At 48.3% G+C, this 20238-nt stretch overlaps 1 protein-coding gene and 1 pseudogene across 2 annotated transcripts; one reads left to right on the forward strand and one right to left on the reverse strand.

The window, feature by feature from the left end:
- The first annotated feature begins 4639 nt into the window (after positions 1 to 4639).
- On the forward strand, positions 4640 to 16709 carry Trmo (tRNA methyltransferase O). 2 transcript variants are annotated; one of them, XM_040738768.1, is made up of 5 exons: positions 4640 to 4768; positions 6341 to 6515; positions 7138 to 7295; positions 9900 to 10541; positions 15776 to 16709. In XM_040738768.1, exons 1-5 carry the CDS (start codon positions 4693 to 4695, stop codon positions 16033 to 16035), a joined length of 1311 nt encoding a protein of 436 aa, XP_040594702.1. In that variant the 5' UTR covers positions 4640 to 4692; the 3' UTR covers positions 16036 to 16709. The 2 variants fall into 2 exon arrangements, with proteins under 2 accessions (XP_040594702.1, XP_040594706.1); XM_040738772.1 differs by lacking the exon at positions 4640 to 4768 and adding an exon at positions 5003 to 5374.
- Positions 16710 to 19829: 3120 nt separating this feature from the next.
- On the reverse strand, positions 19830 to 20029 carry LOC121139086 (annotated as a pseudogene).
- Positions 20030 to 20238: the final 209 nt, after the last annotated feature.

Raw genomic sequence — 20238 nt, forward strand, 5'->3', positions numbered from 1 at the left:
AGACAGAACTAATTTTTTTTTTTGGTTTTTCAAGACAGGGTTTCTCTGTAGCTTTGGAGACTGTCCTGGAACTCACTTTGTAGACCAGGCTGGCCTCGAACTCACAGAGATCCACCTGCCCCTGCCTCCCGAGTGCTGGGATTAAAGGCGTGCGCCACCAACGCCTGGCTGACAGAACTAATTTTTAAAGGCTCTAACACACCGACCTGTGTGTGTGTGTGTGTCTATGTGTGTGTCTATGTGTGTGTGTGTGTGTGTGTGTGTGTGTGTGTGTGTGCGTGCGCGCGCGCGTGTGCTCGCGCGCACACACACACGCACGCACGCGTGCCCTGCGGGTGTATATCATATGTATATAGGGGAAGATGGCAGAGGGAGGGGTGAATAAATCAGGGGAAGTGGTGAGTAGTTGATTTTTCCCTCTAAGAAGAAACACATATTTGGTGATTCTGAGAAGATAAATTTGATAGGAACACTTAATATTTTGAAAGTATATAGTTTCTTGTGATTTTGTCAAGTATTGATGTTGTAATATCAGAATTTTATTCAAGTTTTAGATGGCTCTCTGAGCTAATCTGAACATTTTTTTTGTTTTGTCTCATTTTTTGTGTAACAGCCCTGCCATCCTGGAACTCACTTAGTACACCAGGCTGGCCTCAAACTCTCTGAGCTCTGCCTGCCTCTGCCTCCTGAGTGCTGGGATCAAAGGCATGCACCATCACCGCCCAGCAACAATTCTTATTCTAGAACTTCTTGCAAAATATTTTGGAATTGATAAATGTCACTTACTTCTGTGTGTGAATCTGGAACTTCTATTTCTATTTTTCAACTGCATTAGTGAAAATGTACATTAAATCACTACTATGCACTAAGCTGTGTTACCAAGACAATGTCGTGATATGTGCTGGAGTGGGGTGGGGTGGTAAAACACCTAGAAGGCAAGCCATCTTTGTTCACTAGGGTTTAATCTGGTCTCACAGAGAAACAGGAAACAAATCATCCGAAAGAAAGCAGTGAGTGTGGCAGCTTCCTCTCCAAGGAGTCTATGCCCTGGCGCTTGGCATGCTTTCCTTCCTACGAGAGTGCCTCTCGTTCTCTTAACCTTCATACCTCAAATGTGGAATAAATGTCATTAGTAACCTCCCCCAAAGGGAACGGTGCTGGTGCCGTATGAACAGCACATGGAATGCGAAGAGTGCTCACCTAACCCGATGTGGAGACTTGAAGGACGGGAAGCATCGGCACAGGACACTCACGGCAGGACTGTTCAGGGTCAAGGGAACTGCATGCCAATGATGGCAATGTCAGGTCCACATGGGCCAGTTGATTTATGTTAGAAATCTGTCATGAGGCAGCTAATCTGTTATTGGAGTGTAGAGTCCCACCTGGACCTGGAGTTAAAGGAGGCTGTGAGAAATCCGACATGGGTACTAAGAACCAAACCTGGAAACCTGGGTCCTCTTTGAGAGTAGTGTTATTTATTCTTCCTTTTTCAAGGACTCATTATGTAGATCCAAAATGACCTGGAACCAGCCCAATAGACTACGCTGGCCTCAAACTCAGAGAGATCTGCCTGCCTTTGCCTCCTGAGTGCTGGGATCTAGAGCATACACTACTATACTACTACGCTGGGCCATAGAAAGCAGTCTTAACTGGCTGAGCCCTGGGTGTAGACTTGTAGACTTAAAAGGAGTAAGGCTTTTCCATAATGAAGTTGAAGTTTTTGTATTTCAGGACTTCATCTGGTTACAATGGTCACAGTGAACTGAAAATGACAGGAGACCAGAGGCAGGAACACACATGATTCTGGGTGGAAAAATATTTGAAAATATTCCCTGGTATCTCATTGATTTGCATTTTCCTTGGGCTATCACTGGAGACTAAAAATAAGACAGACATTGGCAAATAAAAGCTCACTCAGTAAGACCATGTGCTAGGTTCTGAGGCTGTATCAAAAAGGCAAACCCACCCCTCACTGAGAGCCTGTGAGCATACAGGTGCTCAGGACTCAGGGTTCTGCCTGGGGTGACATCTAGGCATGGGTATATTTGCTTTTTGAATGGCCTATGTTCTAAGGTCCTAAATAGTTAAAATTTTATGTATGTTTCCCAAATGTACATCTGTGCACCCACAGAAGACAGCAACAGACCCTTTAGAACTGCACTTCTGGGGAGTTATGCCTGTCCATGAGTGCGTTGGGAATTGAACCTAGATCTTCTGTAAGAGCAACAAGTGCTCTTAACCACTCAGGTTTTCCTGTTATCATTTATCGTTTTGAAGACATAGTCCAGGCTGGTCTGAAACTCAACTTGCAAGCATGTATCATCATGCTTGGCTTTATGAAGTGCTAGGACTTGAACCAAGGTCTTTGTACACACTAGGCACTCTTCCAACCTAGCTACATGCCCAGTCCACTTTTTAAAATAGTATGTGTGTGTTCTTGGATATCAGTGAGTTGTGTGGGTTCACGGGCGCCCATGTGATGTTTGCCTTCCTCCACTGGTCTCCATCTATGTTTTCAGGCAGGGTCTCTCACTTGAACCCAGAGGTAACACTTGATCTAACCAGCTTGTTCTAGGAATTGCTCGTCTCTACCTCCTGCAGACCACTATCCTACCCAGCATTTACATGGTGCTGGTACCCAAGCTCCAGTCCCTCACTTGCGTGGCAAGGGCCTTACCCAGTGAGCCGACTCCCCAGCCCCTTGTCCTGTTTCCCTTCACCATTCCCTATAACTTCATACTATTTTTTTTTTTCGAGACAGGGTTTCTCTGTGGGTTTTTGGAGGCTGTCCTGGAACTTGCTCTTGTAGGTCAGGCTGGTCTCGAACTCACAGAGATCAGCCTACCTCTGCTTCCCTAGTGCTGGGATCAAAGGCGTGCGCCACCAACGCCCGGCTCATACTACTTTCTTAACTACATCTAGACACCCTGTGAATCAAGTTATTACTGTGTTATTGTTGGTTTAGAGCTTTGAGGCCATGCATTAGAATTCCCCAAGAATCCACCGTAGTTCCACTTTGAGCTGCTGCCTCCTTGTGGCAGGAAGGAGCCTGGGTGTGCCGGGGCTACATCTGAAGATTTGAAAAAAAAAAATTGTGTTATGTGTGGCCCTGGCTGGCCTCCTACTCAGAGATCAGGCCACCTCAGCCTCCCTACTGCTGGGATTAAAAGCAAGAGCCGCCAAGCCCGTCTTTTAATTTTGTGTGTGTGTGTGCAGGTGCCCGTGGAGGCCAGAAGAGGGCACCAGATCCTGTGCAAGTGGAATGACTGCCCGATGTGAGCTGGGCACCGGGAATCCAGCCTGGATCCTCAGAAGTGCTTTTAACTGCTGAGTCATTGCTCCGCTCCCCCCCCGTTAGTTTGTTTTTAAAGACAGATTCCTAGGTCTAGTGTCTCCAAGTCTGCTCTGAGTTTCAATAGTTGGCACAACTGGTACTTACACTTTTGGTATGGTTATCAAGACCATGTCTTTCTGGAGGACAAATGCCTTTTAGCGCCGACTAGTGGCAGTTGCGCGTAATCAGCTCATTTTTGAAGCGTGCAGATTTTGCCCAATGGTTCTCAAACTTGTTCCTCCAGTTAGACCAGTATCTCCCAAACGAAAAAAGGAAAAAAAAGGTCTTTTGCAAGTTTCATGTACAAAACTCCTGATAAAGGACACAGTATCAGTTTTAACTCTTAGAAAAACCCACAATTTCCTCTTTAAAACCCGCCTCTTAATACTGGTTATTTCCTACTAGTGTCTTGCTAGTCAGTGACAACGAATTTAGAAGGAACTGCTTTTCTTGGTTAGGCTTTAATCTGTAGACTTGTATATTTTTAGCATCTATGGTACAGGTGATGTGAGGTGGATCCCCGCCCTGCCCCCCCCAGCTTCTTTCTAAACCAACAAGATTTTGAAATGTCTGAAACAATCATGTATGCAAGGGTTTGGTTGAAAAGACTCTTACAAGCGGTAAAAGCACAGGCAGTTGGTGCAGGGACAAGTGGGTATTGCACAAGATTAAAGTACAATTCTTGCTGGCCCCAGCTTTCCGATGTGCGCGCTGCCTCTTTACTCTCATTTTGGTTTCGGTGGTTTGGGGCCCAAGAAACGTCGTCCCCAATTATTAACTCCTCGCCTACGCTGACTGTAACATGCACCACCTTGATTCTCTTGGGATTCTTTCCCGACAAATAGCTATTACTGAAAAAAAAATGGAGCAGGGTGGTAAACATAGCCCTCGCCCAAGAAGGATTTTAAACATTTAACCTCCAGTTCTCCGGCTCTGTGGGTAACACTGAAGAGCCGAGTCTGATTCCCGGAGCCACGGGTGATAGGAGAGAGCCGGGTCCCGCTCTGTCACCGGACGCACACATAAATGTAAAACCAAAACCCCGACCCCAGTCCCTTTGGCGTGTGATCACTGACAGCCACACCAGCTCCCTGGGAAACTCTGGGTCACCCTCTGGCCGCGGGGTCCGCTCCTAATTCAAGGGAGCATCTCCGGAGGGCACACTGCAGGCTGTCTCAAGGGCGCCAGCGCCGCTCAACGCTGGAAGGTGAGCCGCACGCACGGCTTCCCCGCGCCCACGGAAGGCGGCCTCCAAAACCCGGCACCGAGCGGCTACTGCGCAGGCGCCCAGGCCTACGGGGCGGAAGCGGAAGTGGAGAGCCGCGCGCGGCGCGTAGACGATTCCGAGGCTCGCAGCCATGCGCGGCGTGGCGGAGCGGCGGCCTTGCGCGCCTGCGGCCCCGTGCGGGTGTGCTCAGCCCGCCCTGGAGACAGGTAAATCATGGGAGGCCGCACGGCCTGCGCCCGGAGCGGCGGCATGCTCAGCGGCCGGCTTCCGCCCCGAGAAGAACGCGAATTGACGGATGGGTGTTCCCGTCCTTGCCGCCAAAGTGAGGGTCATGTGTCCCCGCGATCACGTGACGTGCCGAGGCCAACGGGAGTGACGTCTTACGTTCTTGGCACGCGGGGGTGTGGCCTGGCCTTCGTCCCGGCCCAGCAGCTTGCTTGGTCACGTGCGTCTTATGGTCTCTTAGGGAGCTGCAGGGAGCTTGGACGTGGTGGCTGACGCTGTCATTTGGCCCTAGTTTCCTGTCTTTAATCCTCTTCCACGGGATCATGGATGAGGATCAGAAAACAACAGCAACAACAACAAAAAAATCAAATAATACAGCAGTACCCGAAAACACACTTAGAAAAACCGTGAAAGCTGTCGGAAACACACACAATATAGAAGGGCAGAAAAAGCCAGTGTCGGAAGATGGTTTACACTGTGGTGTCTGCTTTTGTAGAATTCAGAGTAAATGCAGTGTTGTTTAGACTCAGAAGCACATGTGGTCAGATTGGAAGGAGGCAGATGGTGACGAAGCGGCCTGCAGAGATGTGAGCAGTTAGTGGCTCTGTGGTTGGGGTGGCTGCTGGGTGTATCATACTTCAACTTACATACATGCTGCATATAATCCTTTCTGTGTATAAGGTTTTTTTTTTTTGTTGTTTCGTTTTTTGTTTTTGTTTTTTTGTTTGTTTGTTTTGTTTTTTCGAGACAGGGTTTCTCTGTAGCTTTGGAGGCTGTCCTGGAACTCACTTTGTAGACCCGGCTGGCCTCAAACTCACAGAGATCCGCCTGCCTCTACCTCCGGAGTGCTGGGATTAAAGACGTGTGCCACCAACGCCCGGCTCTTTTTGTGATTAAGTAATAGAGTTTTTGTAAATAAAAAGCAAGGAAATGTTCAGTGAGAGACAATCTGTGATTTGTGGACTTACTGGTTGTGCTAATAAGACAGATTTTTTTTTGTTTTTGTTTTTCGAGACAGGGTTTCTCTGTATTGTTTTGGAGGCTGTCCTGGAACTCACTCTGTAGACCAGGCTGGCCTCGAACTCACAGAGATCCGCCTGCCTCTGCCTCCCGAGTGCTGGGAATAAAGGCGTGCGCCACCAACGCCTGGCATAATAAGACAGATTTAATATAAATGAGGTAAAATGGAGATCTGGAATGTCTCGTCAAAGAACATACAAGCAAGTAATTATAAATATAAATTATAATTTTCTACCTCAGCATATGATCAACACATTTGTTATATTAAAAACAACTTATGTGATTATGTAGTTATAAATAAGAATTGAGGTGGGTATGCTGGCACACAGTTGTGATTCCAACAGCTGGGGGATGGGACTGATGCCAGAGACTCATGAGTTCAAGGCTGGCCTGAGCTACTAGCAGGACTCCGTATTTAAACATGTTTTTAGTGGTTGTGTTGTACCTAGACTTTAGAACTATGACATCAATACAAAACGTGTTTTCTTACATCTTTGGCCTTTTGAGTAATCTTATCCAATTTTCTTCCATAGGAAATCTTTTAACTGAGCCAATAGGCTACTTGGAATCATGTTTCTCAGCCAAGAATGGTACTCCAAGGCAGCCATCCATTTGTAGGAACTCCAGAGCCTGTTTGAAGATCAGAAAGAGCATCTTTAATAATCCAGAACATTCCTTGATGGGCCTAGAACAGTTTTCTCATGTTTGGTAAGTTGTTTTGTAGTTAGAAGTGTAGTTTGGGCACTGAGAAAGTATGTCAGTTGAAGGCAGCTTTGGAGGCTGCCATCATTGTCACCCTTATCGGTATGATTATGGATTAGGTATGGATTCTTTTACCCAATTTGATTGTTTGCGTATTTGGTTTTTTTTGTTGTTGTTGTTTTGTTTTTTGTTTTTACGAGACAGGGTTTCTCTGTATTGTTTTGGAGGCTGTCGGTCCAGCCCAGCCTCGAACTCAGAGAGATCCGCCTGCCTCTGCCTCCCGAGTGCTGGGATTAAAGGCGTGTGCCACCACCACCCGACTGTTTGCGTATTTGGAAAATGTTAGCATACTACATGGCAAACAGCAGGCACTTGGGAGTGGTGTTCACTTGGCCATGTACAGTCTGATAACTTCCTGCCGTATGCCCGTCTTTGTGTTGAGTACGGAGCATGTGGAGATGCCACTCTTCCCACAAGGACAGAGGGAGGACTCATTTTCTGTGACTAAAAAATTCAATAGAAACTATTCTTTCTGTTAATTAGTGGGGGATTACATTCCCTTCTGAAATCATTGTGCTAAAATAACTTACCCTCTTCTTAAACAAGTGGTTTGGTTTATTTTCAATAGGATTTTGTTTGTTTTCCACAAAAACGGCCATTTGAGCTACAAGGCAAAAGTGCAGCCGCCAAGGCTGAATGGGGCAAAGACTGGCGTGTTCTCCACAAGGAGCCCACATCGCCCTAATGCAATAGGACTGACCCTGGCCAGACTGGAGAAGGTGGAAGGTAACTCCCTCATTTCACTCTGGTGATGCTGGGCAAGGGGAAGGTCGCTCACTCACTTCACTGATGCTGGCCTGGCCGCGCTGGGCAGGGGAAGGTCGCTCGCTCACTTCTACTTTGACCTGTCCTGTCTTACCCTTTTTTTTCAAGACAGGGTTTCTCTGTGGCTTTGGAGGCTGTCCTGGAGCTAGCTCTTATAGACCAGGCTGGCCTCAAACTCACAGAGATCCACCTGCCTTTGCCTCCTGAGTGCTGGGATTAAAGGCGTGTGCCACCACCACCCTCCTGTCTCACTCTTAAAAGTCTCATGAAATCAGTTTAGAATTCACTGTTAGCTGCTGTTCATGTCCTCAGACATGTAGGGATGTGCCGTGGTTGAAAGGGTGTCAGCACTGGAAACACTGCAGACCAGCTCTTAGAAGGTGCTCAGAGCTTTTTAACGCTCTGCAATAAAAAAAATCCAGTGCTGTTTTTAAAGACTCATGCATTGTGTGGTCATTAGATTAGTAATAGCATTCTTTAAGACTTGGGACGTAGGAAATGCAAGATGGTTAAAACCTGTTGACTGTTTTTGGTTGCGATGCAGAGTGCCCCGTTGTACATGCATTTCTGGAAAGCAGGAGAAGAGTGGCGTCATTCCATCTCTGTGCAGCCGGAAGGAGAGAGGCATTTGGGCTGCAGTGTAGGCCATCCGCTGTGCGGTGTTGGTGGCCTGGGATGTTGCATCACATGTAGAATATGGGATTGGTTTCAACTGTGCTCAGGTGTGACCTAGGCAGACGTTTTCAGAGAGCCCTGGCTTTTGTCTTGTTGTTTTTGATACAGGGTGTCAGGTATCCAGGTTGACCCTCAAATCCATATAGATCCATAGGACCAAAGACGTCCCTGAACTTCTGTGATTACACTCAGTTTACATGGTGCTGGGGTTGAGCTCAGGGCGTAGTAGGTAAGCATTCTGCCAGCTGAGTTCCACCCACGCTCACAGAGCGTCTCACTTTTGAATAACGGACCAAGTTTCTGTTGGAGAGGCAGAAGATGACAACATGGATTGGAGTAGGGAGCCCGTTCCAGGCTGCATCTTGACCACATGCTCCTGAGGTGGATGGAAGCATGGCGCCTGCCTCTCTGACTCTACAGCGCTGTTGTTGCTGAGGATCGTACACACCGGGTCTTCAGTGCTCTTCAGGACCTTGGGCTAACTAGTCAAGAGGCTGTCTTGTTCTTCCTGGGCCCTGAACTCTGCCGAATTGTGCTCAGTTGTTTGGTTGGTTTTCAGCATACTCAATTGCTTCTCCACCTGGTTCTTAATTTGGCTTATCACATTGGACACCAGCACCAGAACATTTTCTTTCTTTTTTTTTTTTTTTTTTTTTTTGGTTTTTTGAGACAGGGTTTCTCTGTATTGTTTTGGAGGCTGTCCTGGAACTCGCTCAGTAGACCAGGCTGGTCTCGAACTCACAGAGATCCATCTGCCTCTGCCTCCTGAGTGCTGGGATTAAAGTTGTGTGCCACCAGCACCCAGTGCAATTGTGTTTTTCTTAAATAGAGTCACAATCAATGTGAGCACATGCTGTGTTTTGGTTCTCATTCATTCAGTGTTCCAGAGTCAGGAGAGGGAGACTCCGTGCCCGTAGCAGGAAGTAGACAACGACTCTGCAAGTGGGCTGCTGGAGAGCTGGCTTAATATTTAGTTGTAGGGTCTTGTGCCCTGCACTTTTTTGAGTCTTCATGGACGTATTTCTGGCTCTGTGTAACAAAATGACCCAAAGTATATCCTTTATGCAGCACACATTGATGGTGTGTTTAAAACTTTTCCAGGGGTCAGTGGGATGAGCTCTTCTTTGCTGGTTCTCTGGAGTGAGGTTGTTATAGAATTCATTTCCTCATAGGTGCAGGACTGAGGGCCCCACCTTTGTGCCTGTGTTGTCTGGGGGCACCCTCAGGTCCTGAGCGCTGCCCGTATTTCTAGGGCATCTCATGGCTGCTTGGCACCTGGGCTTTCCTAGTCTGCCTGTGCACTTCACGGGGCTGCAGCGAGAGTCAGTCAGGTTGAGTCTGTGGCCAGCAAGGAGACCTATATGGAAATCATCACTGGAGGGTATCAGAACTCTTTTGCCATATTTTTTGGCTTAGATTAAGTTGAACTCAGAGAATGGGTTACACGGGGCATAAGCACCCCGTTGGGGAGCATGTCAGGCCCCCTAAAGTCTGCTTGCCACATTGGAAACACACATTGGTCTTGGTGACATGCTGAGATCTGGCATGAACCTAGGAGTGATGCAAAGATGAGTAACCACAGCATGTGTTCCGGGAGCCCTGCTCACTGTCAAGGCACAGAGACATCGGTAAGCCATTGTCCTTCTGTATGAAAAGGCTTGAGTGGAGGTTTATACACTATGCCTCCGTGGAACCCAGAAGAAGAGCCAGGAAGGTTTGTAAGTGATGCGTTCTGTGTGAGCCTTGAGGAGTGGGAGCTTGGCAGGTGACGGTGTGTTTTCCAGGCAGAATAGTGTAAGTGGCTCAGTGAGGTGCGAGCAGGTGTTTGGAGAGAGACTTAGGGGATAATCTATCCCCGTAAACACATAAGAGGATCTTTATCCCCTTCAGGTGGCGCTGTATACCTGTCTGGAATTGACATGATACATGGCACACCTGTGCTGGACATCAAGCCCTACATTGCTGACTACGACTCACCGCGGAGCGAGGAGCCTTTGGGGGCCTTGAATGTGCAGAGTAACCACCACCAGCTGAGGCCTGCATCCCAGTCTGATGGCACAGCTGACACTTGTGACCAGCGGCTGCTCTCAGGGTGTGGGAAAGCCCAGCAGGGCCCAGGCACTGAGGAGAACCTGCAGTGCCTTGAAGACAGAACCGCAGAAGGAAACTCCCAGAAGTCCAGAGACAGTGCAGAAGCCCCGCACACTTTGCTTGAGGATGGAGAGAGGACGGTCGGTTTGGCGCTGGAGTCAAGCAGAAGTGACGGTATGGGTGTGGCTGAAGAGCAGGTTGGCCCACAGGACCTGAAGAGCTTTCTGGACGAAGGCACAGAGAGGTCAAGGAGCATGGACCTTGCCTTGGTCCCGCAGGGGAGCAGTGCAGGGACACCGTGGCCTTCCTGCCATGCCGGGACAACTGGCAGAGTGACCTGCAGTGTGGTCCCCACCTGGGTGAAGGAGGCCCCTGCAGCCTCTTTACACGTCCGGTTTACTCCTCATGCAGAGCTGGACCTGAGGAAGCTCAGTCCAGGAGGTAAGCTAGGGAGCCTGGGGTCTCCTAGGCCCGAGGGAGAGATGGGCTCTCCTTCCTGTGTTTCGTATTGGTTCTCACTGTGCTGGGGACCAGAGCCTGGGCATGTTAGCTACGGACCCAGTCAAAGACAAGCTTTTCTTCATAATGAAATCTGGCTAGGATCGATACTTCTGAAAACAGTTATATATGGAATATTTGCCAGTGTGACTGTTTTTTTTTTTCTTTGAGACTGAGTTTTCTAGTAGCTGTGGAGCCAGTCCTGGAACTCTCTCTGTAGACCGGGCTGACCTCAAACTCACAGAGATCTGCCTGCCTCTCTCTGCCTCCTGAGCGCTGGGATTAAAGGTGTGTGCCACCACCGCCCAGCAGTGTGACGTTTTACTTTTTTTTCATTCAGCAAGTGTTTATTGAGCATCCACCTGCTAGGGTACCAGGCCCTCACCCTCCTCACAGTCCTGCACTCCACTGTCAAAGATGGCCTATGGGAGGTTAGACTGGAGCAGAGACGTGAGCGCCAGGAGAAAGACCGAGGAACGGCTGAGGGAAGGAAACCCAAGCAGAGGGAGTCGCTGGTGCAAGGGCCCTGGGGTAGTAGTGGACAAACAGACAGCTCTGGGAAGAGGAAGAAGGGTCAGGGAAGACCAGGGAAGCTGCTGCAGGGGGCGGGAGACGCAGGCTGGGTTACAGGACCAGCTCACGTGGGCCAGGGGCAGGTGGCCTTTACCCAGGAGCAGAGGGGCCTGAGCAGATGCCGTGAGGAAGAGGATGTGAATGGAGGAAACTGGGGGGGACTACGAGGCTTGGGACCGGAAGAAGGGTTCACTTCCTGAAGTGCGGAAGGACCCAGAGGACAGACCTGTGACAGTGTGTCTCATCCCTGGAGCCAGAGACCACAGAGCGTGTCCTCTACCGTATCCTCATCGTTCTGTGGGCCAGGCATGGCTTTGTGGGGCTCCGCAGCAGCAGCCTGCACCTCCAGTCTGACCCCAGGGGGATCTGGATGGCAAGTCCCAGCACACCGTGGACTTTAGAAACCGGGGTAGCAATGCTGTGGCTGAGACCACAGTAATGTCCACTGTAGGCCCGAGGGACGACAGCATGGAGGACCCTGAGTGATCCTCCTAGGCCACCAGGATCACAGCTTCGGCTACTCTAGAAAGGATGGTGGGTCTCTGCACTCAGCACACCTCTGAAAGCAAGTCCCCTCAGAATCTGCCCAAGGGGAGCGTCCCACAGAACACCTACAGGGTCACCCGAGGCCTCTGGACCCTCGCTTTTTGCTGTCCCCATGTAGTACATGAAGACCCTCAGAGGCCGCCAGTTCCTTGCCTGCTCCAGGCCTCAGTTTCCCACTCTGTACAGAGCTAGAACCTCCACATGAGTTTTATGTCTTCCCATTCTTGTCAAGGGCGTCTCTCGGGAAGTCTCCTCCAGGCTCTCTGTTCTTCTCCTTGGGCACATCGTTGGCCCCATCACACCCCAGGAAGACAGCACAAGCACACCCAGGCTCAGAAAGAGCCAGGCACGCCCATCAGACCCAAGCAAGCCTGGCAGGGCCACCCGGCTAAGGCATCACTGGCGGGAGGTGGCAAGGCAGAGGCGGGGCCAGACGGTCCCGAGCTCATTGTCAATGTTTAGCAGGTCTGGATCCTGCTCCCTATCCAGGGCCACCATTACATTCTTGGGACTTTGAGGTACCCGAGCTTGACACAGGACTCTCACTTCCTTGTCGCCCAGTCTCCAAACTCAGCACTGACCTCACCTAAGGACTCCTAGGTTGGGCCGACTTTTTACTTTTTTTATAATTTATTACTTTTTGTATTAATTTGCCTGCATATATGTCTGTGTAAGAGTGTCAGGTCCCCTGGAACTGGAGTTTCAGACAGTTGTGAGCTGTCATGTGGTTGCTGGGAATTGAACCCGGGTCCTCTGGAGGAGTAGTCAGTGCTCTTAACCACTGAGCCATCTCTCCAGATTACTGCCCCCCTCAATTTTTCCCCCTTGGGTTTTTCAAGACAGGGTTTCTCTGTGTAGCTTTGGAGCCTGTCTTGGAACTCATTCTAGAGACCGGGCTGGCTCTGGGACCCTGCTCTCAGAGACTGCCTCTGTCTCCCGAATGCTGGTATTAAAGGCATGTACCACTGCTGCCCAGCTTTTTAAATAGTTTTTAAAATTTATGAATATGGTGCTCTATCTTGCTCTATCTGCATATACGCCTGCAGACCAGAAGAGGGCATCAGATTCCATTATATATGACTGTGAGCCACCATGTAGTTGCTGGGAATTGAACTCAGAACCTGTGGAAGAGCAGCCAGTGCTCTTAACTGCTGAGCCATCTCTCCAGCCCCTGGATTATAAACTCTGGGTGCACTATCACATGACCCTTTCTGTTTGACAGCTGTTTAGTTGGTGGTTAGTCCTGGTGCTCGGAAGGCATCTGTGGAAAGTGGCTGCTGCCTCAGGAGACACCCATGACCTGCACCCCTTATCTTTCATTCATTTAGTTAATGTTTATTTTATTTTAATCACATGCATGCATGCGTGTCAGTCTTGAGGGTATATGTTTTTGTAGGAGCTAGTGTAAAATGGGGAGGTTTTGGATCTCCTAGAGCTGGAGTTACAGGCATTTGTGAGCTGCCCAACATGGGCAGTAAACACCAAGTTCAAGTCCTTTGTATGAGCAGCAGGTGCTCTAACCACTGAGCAGTCTCTCCTGCTCTACTTACTGCCTTTCTCTGTTCTCCTCTCTAACAGTATTCAAATTGTGGGTTGTGCGTGGTCTATATTTGGATATGCTCAGTTTCTTACCTGTTTCCTTCTGTCAGGGGACCCCAGGATCTGGCAGGGAGAGACGCCCCTCCTGATATAGTGCTCCCCACAGGAATGCCCTTCCTGCCACAGGAAGGCCACAGGGCTGCTTTGGAGCCCATTTAACACATGGCGCTTAGCATGTGTTGTTTGGTTCCCCAGTCCACAGCAGATGGAGAGTGAAGGAAGCTGGGAGCTGCTAAGACGTGGGAATGAGGATGCTAGCAAGAAAGTAGCTGGTTTCCAAGGAGATGGCAGACAGCCAGAGGGTTGAGCGGAAACAGCCAGCGTGGCCATGGCGAGAGGCACATGCGCTTGTTACGGTGCAGTGGTTCGCTGAGCCTCTCTCTCCAGCACTGCTCTGGCCTGTGGGAAAGCATCGGTGAGTTTGCCCTCTGATGGCTGGAGAGACGTAGGCTCAGGGCGTAGGAGGTCAGCCTGCTGCTGTGCAAAGCACGCGGAAACATACCCGTTAGAAAGGACTGGTGTCAGCACATAGGAGAAGGGCAGTGTAAGAGGCTGCATTTGGGAATAGACGGCAGAGGAGGCCTCACTGAGGACACATCAGAGCAGACGCCAGGGAGATGGAATGAGTCAGCTTGACCAGGGACTGGAAGCCAGCCTCTGGAGAGCCATTGCACAGTGAGAGGCCATGTCGCACAGGGAACTGATGAGGATCCCAGAGGCAGCAGCAAGGGTATGAGGCCACATGGGCTTATATGCCACTTAAAAACATTTGGCCTCTGAGCGAGGGTGGCGCACGCCTTTAATCCCAGTACTCGGGAGACAGAGGCAGGCGGATCTCTGTGAATTTGAGGCCAGCCTGGTCTACAGAGTGAGTTCCAGGACAGCCAGGGCTACACAGAGAGGCCCTGTCTCAATAAAAACAAAAAAGTGGGGCTGGAGAGATGGCTCAGAGGTTAAGAACACTGACTGCTCTTCCAGAGGTCCTGAGTTCAATTCCTGGCAACCACATGGTGGCTCACAACTACCTTGAATGAGATCTGGTGCCCTCTTCTGGAATGCAGGCAGAGGCTGTATATATAATAAATAAATAAAATATAAAAAACAATAAACAAAAAAGCCCCCAAACATACATTCATTCATTCATCGTGTGTGTGTGTGTGTGTGTGTATGTGTGTATGTGTGTATGTGTGTGTGTATGTATGTGTGTATGTATGTATGTATGTGTGTATGTATGTATGTATGTATGTGTTGCACTCTGTACACCATAGTACCTTCGTGGATTTCAGAGGAAATTGTAGAGTCAGTTCTTTTTTCCTACTTCTGGGTATTAAACTCAGGTTATCAGGCTTGGCAGCTGACACCTTTATTCATTGAGCTGTCTCACCAGTCCCTTAAAACACACACACACACACACACACACACACACACACACACACACACACACACACACACACACACACACAGAGACAGAGACAGACAGAAGAATTAGGTATTTTACTATGCATATGATTGTTTTGCCTGCGTGGGTGTGTGTGCACCATGTGTACGCTTGGTGTCCAAGGAGGTCAGAAGAGAGTGTTAGAGTGTTAGAGTGTTAGAGTGTTAGGTCCCCTGGATTTTTGAATGGTTGACAGCTACCACATGGGTGCTGGGAACTGAATTTGAGTCCTTTGCAAAACGAGTGCTCTTAACTAAGCCATCTCTCCAGCTGCCCGTATACACTTTATTTTTTTTAATTGAAGTATGTTAAAGAATGCATACACCTGGTAGATTTTGTCACTTGAAAGGATGACTGGGCCTCTGTGAGGGTGCCCGGCTTGCTTCTAGCGGGTATTTTGAAGTTTTGTCCTGGACTCCGTCTGTTAGGAGTGTGGCACTGCTTCTGTCCTGGACTCCGTCTGTTAGGAGTGTGGCACTGCTTCTGTCCTGGACTCTGTCTGTTAGGAGTGTGGCACTGCTTCTAGCAGTGGGGCTTGGATGCCTTGTTCTCCGTCCTTCCTCCTTCCCTCTGCATTAAATGACCTGGAGTTTTCTATGTCGATCAGGCTGACTTCAAACTCACAGAGCTGTGCCTGCTTCTGCCTCTCAAGTGCTGGAGTTAAAGGTGTCTGTGGTGGGTGGTGGGCAGCTTCGAGAATACTGGGAGTGCCATTGGTTTCCTTGACAGTGTCTTTTCCATGAAGAAATGCCAAGAGTTTCTAAGTTAGAGTATAGATTGAGCTTAGAAAGAATGGCATTTGGTGGACAGAAATGAAAGTTTGCCTCACCTGCTTTGGAAACCCGTGAAAAATGCACCTTGAGTATTTTGTTCCGTAGAAGAGAAGTTGTGGAGGTGCAGGTCTGTGAAGTGGGCAGGTCTCCAGACTGTTCCTTTCATGTGACGCGTGGAGCTGCCCGTTTCACGCTGCAACTCCAGGTCTGACTATGTGCGTGTAACACAGGCTGCTTTGTCGTTGCAGGTGCCGCTCAGGTGTCGTTTAGATACTTTGAGTCCACAGAGGAAGCCAAGTGTGCCATCGAGGCTGTGCTGTCTGCAGACCCTCGGTCTGTGTACCGACGGAAGCTCTGTCAGGACCGCCTTTTCTTCTTCACTGTCGACATAGCACACGTCACATGCTGGTTTGGCGACGGCTTTGCTGAAGTTCTGCGGATTAAACTGGCCTCTGAGCTTGTCGAGATGACTGACCCTGAGGAGTCCTTGGTGGCTCTGGGGTCTTGAGGAGCCCTGTTGTGTTTTTAGACAGCCTAGCTGACCTCTGGACGTACCTGCTTTGTCCTTTTACTGCTTTGATTGGTGCCTTTTGAAATATTTATTTGAAGGGAATAGTTTGGTTTTGATTTTGAGTTTCTGACACTGTTTTCTACGTAGCTATGGATGTCCTGGAACTCCCTTTGCAGACCAGGCTGACCTCAGACTCACAAAGATCCACCTACCTCTGTCTCCAGCGTGTGCCATCAAGCCTGGTAAGGACTTGTGTATTAGTAAACTTACCTGAGAGCTATATGATATAGAGAACTCACCGTGTACTTTGCTCCAATGCTGAAGACTCCCAAAGTGCTGCTGTGGGCAACTGCCTGAAAACACTCTTATTTGTTTGTTTGTTTGTTTGGCTGGCTTTTCAAGACAGGGTTCCTGGAACTCACTCTGTAAACCAGGCTGGCTTCGAACTAACAGAGATCCGCCTGCCTTTGCCTCCCGAGTGCTGGGATTAAAGGCGTGCACCACCACCACCGCCCATTGACACAGAACACTCTAACGGGTTTTCATGTAAGCTGATCCGTTCGTCATCAGTTCACATTGGCTTTTCCCACTCAAGAGCCTGACCTCTCTATTGTAAATCACACTGAGTTACAATGTCTTGGGTGACTAACAAATAAAACCAAGTGACTATAGAAATCTTTATGGATTAAATTCCTGCATTTGAGGGACTTTGTTACACACATCTACAAATAAAAAGTCTGAGCTTCTTTGAATATATTGAGTCAGAAAGGAAAACCATCCCTACCTCCAGAAAGTCCTTACTGCCTTGTTTCTGACATGACTCAGCTTTCGGTGTTAGCGTGAGCTGAACAAAACATGGGGCGGAATTCAAGGTGCGCTCTCATGTAGCCCAGGCTAGCCTGGAGCTCTCATCCTCTTGCCTCAGTCTCCTGGGTCTGGGAATAGCGGGCCTGTACATTTTGTGCCCCAAGCCATGGTTTGTGGAGGAAGTAGGCATAGTTGAGTTAGTGTATTACAGTCTGATAAACTAATTAACACTGCACAGTGTGTACCATGTAGGAAGTGATTATAGGAATGTATGGCCCGTAGGTGATTTTAATGAGATGGTCTGAGATAACTGAAGATTTATGATCGGTGTAGTCACATTAGCCGCCTGTCAACTTGACAGTCTTTCCTAATCACAGCTACAGATCTCAGAGCTGATTGATCATGGTTTGGAAAGGACCCCACAGCCTGTGGAAACTTGTCCAGTAATTGTGGCTGACGACATTCTACTCCTGAGCCAGTCTGCTTGGTAGATGTTGGTTGCCTTTAATGTTACTTACAAGGTTTCAGGACAAGATCTTACATTCAGTTTTTCTAAAATGTGTTTATTTTTTTAATACAGATTGTAAGAAGTTGTAAAAATAGCTCAGAGGTCCCTTCTAGCCTTTACCTGGTTTCTTCCAGTGGAAACATCTAAAAGTATATTACAGTATTGTAACTAAGACATTGACATTGATAGGGCCTATCTTTTAGTCTGATTCTGATGCCTTTTCCTGTGTGTATTTGTTCATGTGGGTGTATATTGTATGGATATGTGCACATGTGTGTGTGGAGGCCAGAAATGGTTCATCGTGGGGACTGGGGGACACCTAGGGGAAAGGTGGGGACAAGGGATACGAGGAAGGACAAGACAGGAGTCTGATCAAATCGACAACCTTTATTCATCCCAAAGGAATTTATATAGGGGAAGAGGGGAGGGGAAAGGATGGGGGCGTTAACTGCAGCTGCAAGGACGCTGGCAGGCAAGAGGGAGGGGCAGGTCATCCTGTGCCCTCTGGTAACCTATCTTTCACAGTCTACCCTCTATTGTCCAAGCTCTAGTGACTTGGTAATTTACTCTAGGCTGATAAGCTGCAAGTCTGTTTTCTCGGAACTTGCTTCCTATTTTAAGAGGTGGTATTTCTGCAGTGTGGCCTGAAGTCACGTCTCTATGAGGACGTGATGATGCTAGGGCTGGAGTATGGCGGAGGCCCTGACATACATACATACATACACACATACATAAATACACACATATATATGAAAAAAATCCAGGGCTACACAGAGAAACCCTGCCTCGAAAATCACCCTCCAAACAACAAGAAACCCCTAAAACAAAACAAAACAAAACAAAGCAGGGCGTTGGTAGCACACGTCTTTAATCCCAGTACCCGGGAGGCAGAGACGGGTGGATCTCTGTGAGTTTGAAGCCAGCCTGATCTACCAAGCGAGTTCCAGGACAGCAGGACAGGCTCCAAAGCAATACAGAGAAACCCTGTCTCAAAAAGCAAAACAAAACAAACAAAACAAAAAAACCACCAGATCCAATGTCTCTACAATTCAGAGAACTTCTATACAGTTAAAGAGTTAGCATTTGGAGTGGAAGTTGTGGAACTTCACATTAAGTTTTACACTTTCAGTATTGAATATATTTTATATCTTCTTTTTTGTGAGACATTTCATCATCTTGGAACTCACTATATAGGCCAGGCTGACCTTGAACTCACAGATATTTGCCTTCTTCTAAGTACTGGGATTAAAGGCCTGTACCACCATGCCCAGTTTAAATGAGTCCCATTTCCCCCCTCACCCTTCCCCAAGGCAGGGTTTCTCTTGTGTAATAGCCCTGGTTGTCCTGGAACTCACTTTGTAGACGAGGCTGGCCTCGAACTCACAGAGATCCTCCTGCCTCTGCCTCCCCAGTGCTGGGATTAAAGGCGTGCACCACTGTTCTGCTTGAGTATATTTTATACTCTTACCCACCACCAAAACACAAGATCTGTGACACAATTAAAACTAGAAAAACAAACAGCTTTACTTCCTCTTATATAATTCATGTGCCTTGCCTTTTTGAAATTTCTTTTTCACTATTTTTAGTTATGTGTGTGTGTGCATTCATACGTGGGTATTCAATATGAGAACAGGTCTCCAGGGAGATTGTGAGCTGTCTGGCCTGGGTGCTAGGGACTGCACTCTGATCCTCTATAAGATCAGTAGACGGTAATCATGTGTAGGAGTGTTTTGCTTGGGTGTGTGTATCTGTATCACACGCATGCCTGGCACCTGTGGAGGTCAGGATAGGGTGTGGATCCCCTGGAACTGGAATTACAGATGATGTGAGTGCTGTGTGGGCACTGGGAATCAAACCTTGGTCCTCTGCAAGAACAAATCCTGTTAACCACTGAGTCTATTAACCACTCAGTCTCTCTTTAAAAAAAAAAAAAACCTTTTTATTAGTTCTTTGAGAGTTTTATACATATTTTGATCATATTCATCTCTCCACGTCTTCCTTAGTCCACTCCTGCCTACCCACCCAACCTATGCCTTTTTTTTTTAACCCATCAAGATCCGTGCTGCCCGTCATTTTGGGTGTGTGCCTTCCATTAGGGCGTGGTTGACTTCTCAGGGGCTTTACTCTTACACAAAACTGTCTCTTCCTCTCTAACAGTTGCTAATAGATCCATGGCTAGGGATGGGATTTGATGCCTAACTCTCATCTCCATGCTGGGATTTGGAGGCTGGGGCTTGCACAAGTCTTCTATGTGCTGTTAAACCACTGTGAGCTCATGTATGCAGCTGCCTTGCTGTCTAGAAGATGCTGTTTTTTGTAATGATCCACGAACCTTGGGAGGACTGGGTGTGGCACAGATGTTCATTTCTCAGGCTGAGCGCCGGTACCCTCTTGTTCTCCGTTCCCCGGCATATAAAGTAGCAGGTTGAGAACAGCACAGATCTGTGTCTACACACAAAGACATACATTTTCCCCATCCACTCCAACCACACTTCCTCCCCCCACTCTCCCAAAGGAAGAGAAGGATGACCCTGAGCGGAAGAGGAGGAGGCGCAACAGAGCCAGCTTCACGCTTAGGGGGACGCTGTCTTTTCCTTGTGGTCTTGGGTACACTACACAGTCAGAGAAACTGCTCTAGTGACAAACTATAGAAACGACCCCTCAAAGTATAGTCTTAGAAACTTAAGTATTCAGAAGGCAGTGTGACAGCATGACCAGTTAGCGAGACAACAGTGCACTCCCAGTGGCCTGGGCTTTTGACTGGGCTTCGAGTACCATATCCCATGTTCTTTTTTGTTTGTTTGTTTTGTTTTTGAGACAGGGTTTCTCTGTGTAGCTTTGTAGACCAGGCTGGTCTTGAACTCACAAAGATCCACCAGCCTCTG

The sequence above is a fragment of the Mesocricetus auratus genome, unplaced genomic scaffold, assembly GCF_017639785.1.
Source record: "Mesocricetus auratus isolate SY011 unplaced genomic scaffold, BCM_Maur_2.0 Super-Scaffold_6730, whole genome shotgun sequence".
Taxonomy (NCBI): Eukaryota; Metazoa; Chordata; class Mammalia; order Rodentia; family Cricetidae; genus Mesocricetus; species Mesocricetus auratus.

Coding starts and splice junctions, on each gene's coding strand:
- Trmo (XM_040738768.1), top strand. CDS start 4,693: ATGCGCGGCGTGGCGGAGCGGCGGCCTTGCGCGCCTGCGGCCCCGTGC. Junction 6,516..7,137: donor GAACAGTTTTCTCATGTTTG/GTAAGTTGTTTT, acceptor TATTTTCAATAG/GATTTTGTTTGTTTTCCACA. Junction 7,296..9,899: donor CAGACTGGAGAAGGTGGAAG/GTAACTCCCTCA, acceptor TATCCCCTTCAG/GTGGCGCTGTATACCTGTCT.